Source organism: Glandiceps talaboti, chromosome 11 (assembly GCF_964340395.1).
Source record: "Glandiceps talaboti chromosome 11, keGlaTala1.1, whole genome shotgun sequence".
Taxonomy (NCBI): domain Eukaryota; kingdom Metazoa; phylum Hemichordata; class Enteropneusta; family Spengelidae; genus Glandiceps; species Glandiceps talaboti.
Window position 1 is genome coordinate 21,682,121 of NC_135559.1, and position 10,000 is coordinate 21,692,120.

The following is a 10,000-nucleotide window of genomic DNA, read 5'->3' on the forward strand; positions in this document are numbered from 1 at the left end:
TAGTATAGAATATTATCACCCTAGAATAGAATATTATCATCCTAGAATAGAATATTATCACCCTAGAATAGAATATTATCATTCTAGAATAGAATATTATCATTCTAGAATAGAATATTATCATCCTAGAATAGAATATTATCATCCTAGAATAGAATATTATCATCCTAGAATAGAATATTATCATTCTAGAATAGAATGTTATCACCCTAGAATAGAATATTATCATCCTAGAATAGAATATTATCACCCTAGAATAGAATATTATCATTCTAGAATAGAATGTTATCACCCTAGTATAGAATGTTATCATCCTAGAATAGAATATTATCATCCTAGAATAGAATATTATCATCCTAGAATAGAATATTATCATCCTGGAATAGAATATTATCATCCTAGAATAGAATATTATCATCCTAGAATAGAATATTATCATCCTAGAATAGAATCTTAGCTCATGACCACAAGTGACTGTGGTTTTATGCTTACAATAATCCAATAGATACCTGATGCATTAGGGGGATTCAAATTCAGTCTCAGTGAAAAAAATTCAAGATGGAAATATCATACATTTTGTAAAATTAAAACCCAAGAACAGGTAGATAAAATCTAGACATCAATAGCAACTTTTACACAAACGACATTTAATGTGAATACTATCACGCCATAGGGTTTCAACGAGCTAAGGAAAATTGACACCATCGCATATATATATGTACTCGTTTGAACAGTTCAAACTCGGAACTCTGCAGGATGATAGTGTAACAAAAGAGGGATCGACACCGGTGTAATGACCCTCCTTGTTAACGTTAGTTCTCATCAGTGTTACTTTCTATGATCTTCGCCTGTGTACTTGGGATCACTTGAACTTAGGGAATTAGCTCAGACTATATATATATCGACTACACACAGATTGGTGTTTAAGCCAAATTCTACACTAGAACCATAGCAAAGCACTTAGCCTCTAGCCTCTACTCCGTACACTCGACCCTGAAGAAGTGCCTCGTTGCTTATGTTCTAAGCCTTTTATTTTCATAAATGTTCAAATTTACATAAAATATGTGCATGGCCAAATAATTAATGCAAACTATCTTAAGTCTTTAGGAGGAGTTGTCATGCCCTAATGACTTTTAATTTTGCCAATAACATTGATAAATGATCACTATGAATCCTAGTTATTTATGAAATGCAAACTGTCTCACATACTCGAGTACGCTTGGAATCTTGTGGTCTGAATCCGATATCCTTGAGATAGTCTGTTGACCTTTCAGTCGAAGTGGGACATGCGATGTAGATGAAAGTATTGAATTACTAAAATTATGAATATGTCATCTGTGACAATAGTATCGCGTCGTCAAGTCAAGACTATATTTCGCAATGACAATACGCTCCAGATGGAAGCACCAGTCTACTCAGTGCTGTAATACCAGGTACTTCTGTTGTAGTTAGGATAAGGAGAGACATCAGCAGAGAAATCATTATTTTCCCATGTGATAACAAGATAGCACAGATTTGACATCTTCGACCACGGGTTCCTCATGGCTGCATTAGGGGGTATTCAGTGAACGTACGCGTGCTTACTATGAGGGAGGGTTGGGGAATTAAGGAGTGGGGTCACATTTTACAAATCGATTCTCAGGGAGGGCTAAGAAGTGGGATAGGAGAGGGTCACATTTTGCTTTACTCATTGTATTATCTAACTTGTATCATTTGTAACACATCAACAAAAGGTTAGCTCTATGTGATCGATGAGGGCGCACAGTACAGGGATACTGGGATACTAGTATACGAGTACAATTATGCAGTAGTGACATACATACAAAACAACCCAAGTTTTAACTATTTATGCGAAGCTTTGAAGACCGTGAGAGAGTCTACTCCCACTACCACCACACTCCACCATATTGTAATGTAATACCAGAACAATGAACTAAACCGACTTCTGGATAGAATGACGATTGCATTACCAAGTACTATTAAAACACAACTACGTATTCTTTATTAATATATATAGAGTAACCTACATTCCATATATATTGGCGCGAACTTGATATTCTACGGTTACTAAAGAGAGAACTGGTTCGGTTACTAGGGAAGAGATGACATTCATGATTGGCCAAATTTAAGTGAACGTTAACCGCATCCATTGGTTGAGAAGTTCTCACTATAAAGAATCCTAAAGTTGAATTTCATTGCCGACAAACTTATCAGTCTTCTCACTACCGACAATCATATCAGTCTTCTCACTACCGACAAACTTATCAGTCTTCTCACTACCGACAATCACATCAGTCTTCTCACTACCGACAAACTTATCAGTCTTCTCACTACCGACAAACTTATCAGTCTTCTCACTACCGACAAACTTATCAGTCTTCTCACTACCGACAATCATATCAGTCTTCTCACTACCGACAAACTTATCAGTCTTCTCACTACCGACAAACTTATCAGTCTTCTCACTACCGACAAACATATCAGTCTTCTCACTACCGACAAACTTATCAGTCTCCTCACTACCGACAATCATATCAGTCTTCTCACTACCGACAATCATATCAGTCTTCTCACTACCGACAATCATATCAGTCTTCTCACTACCGACAAACTTATCAGTCTTCTCACTACCGACAATCATATCAGTCTTCTCACTACCGACAAACTTATCAGTCTTCTCACTACCGACAAACTTATCAGTCTTCTCACTACCGACAAACTTATCAGTCTCCTCACTACCGACAAACTTATCAGTCTTCTCACTACCGACAAACTTATCAGTCTTCTCACTACCGACAAACTTATCAGTCTTCTCACTACCGACAATCATATCAGTCTCCTCACTACCGACAAACTTATCAGTCTTCTCACTACCGACAAACTTATCAGTCTTCTCACTACCGACAAACTTATCAGTCTCCTCACTACCGACAATCATATCAGTCTTCTCACTACCGACAAACTTATCAGTCTCCTCACTACCGACAAACTTATCAGTCTTCTCACTACCGACAATCATATCAGTCTTCTCACTACCGACAAACTTATCAGTCTTCTCACTACCGACAATCATATCAGTCTTCTCACTACCGACAAACTTATCAGTCTTCTCACTACCGACAAACTTATCAGTCTCCTCACTACCGACAAACTTATCAGTCTTCTCACTACCGACAAACTTATCAGTCTTCTCACTACCGACAATCATATCAGTCTTCTCACTACCGACAATCATATCAGTCTCCTCACTACCGACAAACTTATCAGTCTTCTCACTACCGACAAACTTATCAGTCTTCTCACTACCGACAATCATATCAGTCTTCTCACTACCGACAAACATATCAGTCTCCTCACTACCGACAATCATATCAGTCTTCTCACTACCGACAATCATATCAGTCTTCTCACTACCGACAATCATATCAGTCTCCTCACTACCGACAATCATATCAGTCTTCTCACTACCGACAAACTTATCAGTCTTCTCACTACCGACAAACTTATCAGTCTCCTCACTACCGACAAACTTATCAGTCTTCTCACTACCGACAATCACATCAGTCTTCTCACTACCGACAAACATATCAGTCTCCTCACTACCGACAAACTTATCAGTCTTCTCACTACCGACAATCACATCAGTCTTCTCACTACCGACAAACTTATCAGTCTTCTCACTACCGACAAACTTATCAGTATTCTCACTACCGACAAACTTATCAGTATTCTCACTACCGACAATCATATCAGTCTTCTCACTACCGACAATCATATCAGTCTTCTCACTACCGACAAACTTATCAGTATTCTCACTACCGACAATCATATCAGTCTTCTCACTACCGACAAACTTATCAGTATTCTCACTACCGACAATCACATCAGTCTTCTCACTACCGACAAACTTATCAGTATTCTCACTACCGACAATCATATCAGTCTTCTCACTACCGACAATCATATCAGTCTTCTCACTACCGACAATCATATCAGTCTTCTCACTACCGACAAACTTATCAGTCTTCTCACTACCGACAATCATATCAGTCTTCTCACTACCGACAAACTTATCAGTCTTCTCACTACCGACAAACTTATCAGTCTTCTCACTACCGACAATCATATCAGTCTTCTCACTACCGACAAACTTATCAGTCTCCTCACTACCGACAAACTTATCAGTCTTCTCACTACCGACAAACTTATCAGTCTTCTCACTACCGACAAACTTATCAGTCTTCTCACTACCGACAAACTTATCAGTCTCCTCACTACCGACAAACTTATCAGTCTCCTCACTACCGACAAACTTATCAGTCTTCTCACTACCGACAAACTTATCAGTCTTCTCATCACTACCGACAATCATATCAGTCTTCTCACTACCGACAAACTTATCAGTCTCCTCACTACCGACAAACTTATCAGTCTTCTCACTACCGACAAACTTATCAGTCTTCTCACTACCGACAAACTTATCAGTCTTCTCACTACCGACAAACTTATCAGTCTCCTCACTACCGACAATCATATCAGTCTTCTCACTACCGACAAACTTATCAGTCTTCTCACTACCGACAAACTTATCAGTCTTCTCACTACCGACAAACTTATCAGTCTTCTCACTACCGACAAACTTATCAGTCTTCTCACTACCGACAAACTTATCAGTCTCCTCACTACCGACAATCATATCAGTCTTCTCACTACCGACAAACTTATCAGTCTTCTCACTACCGACAAACTTATCAGTCTTCTCACTACCGACAAACATATCAGTCTTCTCACTACCGACAAACTTATCAGTCTTCTCACTACCGACAAACTTATCAGTCTCCTCACTACCGACAATCATATCAGTCTTCTCACTACCGACAAACTTATCAGTCTTCTCACTACCGACAAACTTATCAGTCTTCTCACTACCGACAAACTTATCAGTCTCCTCACTACCGACAAACTTATCAGTCTTCTCACTACCGACAAACTTATCAGTCTTCTCACTACCGACAAACTTATCAGTCTTCTCACTACCGACAATCATATCAGTCTTCTCACTACCGACAAACTTATCAGTCTTCTCACTACCGACAAACTTATCAGTCTTCTCACTACCGACAAACTTATCAGTCTCCTCACTACCGACAAACATATCAGTCTTCTCACTACCGACAAACTTATCAGTCTCCTCACTACCGACAAACATATCAGTCTTCTCACTACCGACAAACTTATCAGTCTTCTCACTACCGACAAACTTATCAGTCTTCTCACTACCGACAATCATATCAGTCTTCTCACTACCGACAAACTTATCAGTCTTCTCACTACCGACAAACTTATCAGTCTTCTCACTACCGACAAACTTATCAGTCTCCTCACTACCGACAATCATATCAGTCTTCTCACTACCGACAAACTTATCAGTCTTCTCACTACCGACAAACTTATCAGTCTTCTCACTACCGACAATCATATCAGTCTTCTCACTACCGACAAACTTATCAGTCTTCTCACTACCGACAAACTTATCAGTCTTCTCACTACCGACAATCATATCAGTCTTCTCACTACCGACAATCATATCAGTCTTCTCACTACCGACAAACTTATCAGTCTTCTCACTACCGACAATCATATCAGTCTTCTCACTACCGACAATCATATCAGTCTTCTCACTACCGACAAACTTATCAGTCTTCTCACTACCGACAATCATATCAGTCTTCTCACTACCGACAAACTTATCAGTCTTCTCACTACCGACAAACTTATCAGTCTTCTCACTACCGACAAACTTATCAGTCTTCTCACTACCGACAATCATATCAGTCTTCTCACTACCGACAAACTTATCAGTCTTCTCACTACCGACAAACTTATCAGTCTTCTCACTACCGACAAACTTATCAGTCTTCTCACTACCGACAAACATATCAGTCTCCTCACTACCGACAAACTTATCAGTCTTCTCACTACCGACAAACTTATCAGTCTTCTCACTACCGACAATCATATCAGTCTTCTCACTACCGACAATCATATCAGTCTTCTCACTACCGACAATCATATCAGTCTTCTCACTACCGACAAACTTATCAGTCTTCTCACTACCGACAATCATATCAGTCTTCTCACTACCGACAAACTTATCAGTCTTCTCACTACCGACAAACTTATCAGTCTTCTCACTACCGACAATCATATCAGTCTTCTCACTACCGACAATCATATCAGTCTCCTCACTACCGACAAACTTATCAGTCTTCTCACTACCGACAATCATATCAGTCTTCTCACTACCGACAAACTTATCAGTCTTCTCACTACCGACAAACTTATCAGTCTTCTCACTACCGACAAACTTATCAGTCTTCTCACTACCGACAAACTTATCAGTCTTCTCACTACCGACAAACTTATCAGTCTTCTCACTACCGACAAACTTATCAGTCTTCTCACTACCGACAAACTTATCAGTCTTCTCACTACCGACAATCATATCAGTCTCCTCACTACCGACAAACTTATCAGTCTTCTCACTACCGACAATCATATCAGTCTCCTCACTACCGACAATCATATCAGTCTTCTCACTACCGACAAACTTATCAGTCTTCTCACTACCGACAAACTTATCAGTCTTCTCACTACCGACAAACTTATCAGTCTTCTCACTACCGACAAACTTATCAGTCTTCTCACTACCGACAAACTTATCAGTCTCCTCACTACCGACAAACTTATCAGTCTTCTCACTACCGACAAACATATCAGTCTTCTCACTACCGACAATCATATCAGTCTTCTCACTACCGACAAACTTATCAGTCTTCTCACTACCGACAAACATATCAGTCTTCTCACTACCGACAAACTTATCAGTCTTCTCACTACCGACAATCATATCAGTCTTCTCACTACCGACAAACTTATCAGTCTTATTTATTGATGCTGATAACCATGCAATGAATCAATTATATTGTTTAGTTTTGGAGTGAGAGGAGAGTTTGTATCACAGGTGTGAAAGTGGAATGTTGTGGTAAGATAATGGTGATAATGTGTTACAGCTTGTTCCCGGAAGTGTCGACGTCGGTCACGTAGTGTGCAGTCGTCTTTACAATTGTCATCTAAACATACAAGTAGGTATTATATTAACCAAGTAATGTAGTGCGTTAACATGGTCGTAGTGGTGTGCGAAAAATGACTACGATTTAAAATTTAAGTTCATTAATAATCATCGTCGCAGAAGTGGAATCGAGTCCTTACTATTGACTCTATCTCTTTCAAGATCAAACAGGAAGTTAACCCGTGCTTTTGAAATATCTGTAGGGGGTCTGTTTTAGTGAAACAATATTGAGGGACGGCGGCCCCCTTTAAGAAAACGGAATCGGAAAGAGGTTTATATCATGGCACCAGACTTCGCTAGATTTCCCACGATTTTCCCCTTGTAAGTCAGGAAATATTTCTGGAGACAGAAACCTCTCTCTCAACAATTGCATACGGTGATCCCTGGATATTGTTATTAATCTTAACTTGGGATATATAGGTGATACAGTGACCCCTGGGTATTTTTATTATGGGATAGGCTGTTTTTTTCTCGAGCAAATCTACAGTAACAATTTATAGAGGTTATTTCCAAGGCGCAGTCTACGATTAATCGTAGAATGATGTACCTCGATCGAGAATTACGGTTGGTTCTGTGTTCTTGAGTAAAGCTAAAATAACAGCACAAGCTTAAACCTTTTTACTTTCGAGGCACATACTACATTAGGTACACACTTTATCATTTAATTTGTTGTCGTTTTTAGTTACTATTAGTAACTAGGCAACTGTACCTTCTCTATATGTTATTCAGATAAGCCCCACTAGTTGGGCATATACCCGACATTGTTGGGACCAAGGTCAACAATTTTACAACTTTACCCTTGATATCTTACTCATAAGCTACAGATAGATACATCCATGTTTGATTTGATCAATTATACCTTACCTCATCATACATCACAGATTACTGCAGGTTTTACTACTCACCGCTATAGCTAGTCTGGATGACCAGACTAGTTTCTAATCCAGAGTGGGTGAGTCGTAGCATAACCCAAAAAATAAACACAGTATTGGGAAAATTTGTAATTTATCTCTTGATCTTAAAGTTAAGTCTTCTAGGAGTGATTTTCACTACTCACTTCAGGAATTACTTTCGATCGAATACCAAAACCACAAAAAATAATACAAAATTAGAGTAATGAGTCAAAATAAAATGTGACCCTCCCCTTATTCCATTTTCTAGAATTTGAGAAATAAGACGACAACAACAAATGTGAAATGTGTTTGTTATAACGAAGGTGTAGTATGTGCATCGAAAATAAAAATTTAATCTCGTGTTGTTTCTTTACTCAAGTAAAACTGAGTAAATAAGAATTCCCGAGTTACAGTCTACCTTAACGTACATTGCATCTCGGAAACTACGACCTATGACCTATGACCTATTGTAAGGTATAATCGATAACAATACATTGATCATGAGGTCACCGTATAGTATTTTTAAAACAGGAGATTTTACAATCCCCTGGCTGCAACACTGTGTTAACTCTATGGCAAAATAGAAGGTTAACGATTTCCTTGAAAACAAACTTTCATATCATTTCATTTTGGAGAAAATTGAAGAAGATTCATTTTCAGGATATAGAATGAGAGAGTGGTAGACAGACAGACAGACAGACAGACGCACTGCATCCCACTAAACTGTGTGTTCATGTGTATTTTTCAACTGCTTCCCGACTATCATGTTGGCATGGAAGATATCCACGGTTGTACCGATTCCTAGAAAGCCTCACCCTCTCTTTGACATCAATACTTCGTAAATCCACGGACAGAGTTGTGTGGAAGTACTTGCTTTCCGATGTGGGTGATAAGCTGGACCCTTTCAATTTGCGTAGAAAGCACGTAGAGATGTTGTGGGTGCCACACACACAATACACTTTTCAGTTTAATAGCACAACATTTAGATTTTAGGTTCAAATTCACACGCTCGCATACTCTATATGGACTTCTGTGACGCTTTCATTCCCATACAAATTATGTTCTCCTTAAACGACTGATTGATATGAATGTTAATCTTAGCCTATTTCAATATGGCGTATACATGTCTAGGTTTCTCATTGAGAGTGTGTTGACCTTTAATATAGCAATTTGGTATGGACATTTGACAGTAAAGAACAGAAGTAGGTTTTCTCGCATCGTCCACACTGCTGAGTAAGTTATCGGGTAGCAAGCAACCTTCTCTTTGTCACTTATATCAGTTGACAGTAAAAAGAAAGACATTAAGTATATAGTAAACAACCAAACACTTCCAGTACACACTCACTTCCACAAGCTATCCTCTGGATGTCGTTATAAGCTTCCATTTGCAAAGGCCGGGAGAATGTATTTAAAAACCAGTCCTGCAAACACGATATACAGACTGCTGTTATAGGCTGAAATGACATCGTTTCTCTCTGGAATGTGATTTTAAAAAAAGTAACCAAACATACTTTGTCAAGAAAATCTACAGGGAATAGAAGTATATTGTCATAATTTTACCTTTTTGCATCGACTACGGTCAGTCGGGTTATCAGAAAAACTATTTCTTCATGTGGTCTTACATGTAGCTGTGTAAAACAGTTGTCGGGTAGAGCTACATGCATAGATCCTACCTAACCTTTATTCCTCCATCGATAAAATTAGTTGTACCAATGCGAGAGCCTGGGATTGAACCATGGACCTTTAAATTATAATATATAGGTCGAGAAAATGTCTGTCTGTCTGTCTGTCTATCTGTCTCTGACTCTCTCTTTCTGTCTCTTTTCCCTGCCTTTGCCTCTGTCTGTCAGTCTGTCTGTCTGTCTGTCTGTCTGTCTGTCTCTCTGTCTGTCTCTCTGTCTGTCTTTCTCTCTCTCTGTCTGTCGACTTTGGGTCGAAGTAATTAAACAAATACAATCATTATGTAAAATAAAAT

General features: G+C 38.8%; 1 protein-coding gene across 1 annotated transcript in view; it reads left to right on the forward strand.

Moving 5' to 3' along the window:
• Positions 1-9,148: 9,148 nt before the first annotated feature.
• The window catches only part of LOC144442156 (putative neutral ceramidase C), a 20,084-nt gene continuing 19,232 nt past the window's right edge, over positions 9,149-10,000 (forward strand). Inside the window, exon 1 of the mRNA XM_078131423.1 lies at positions 9,149-9,227. Within this exon, the coding sequence (XP_077987549.1) occupies positions 9,149-9,227 (79 nt within the window). The remainder of the gene's footprint in view (positions 9,228-10,000) is intronic.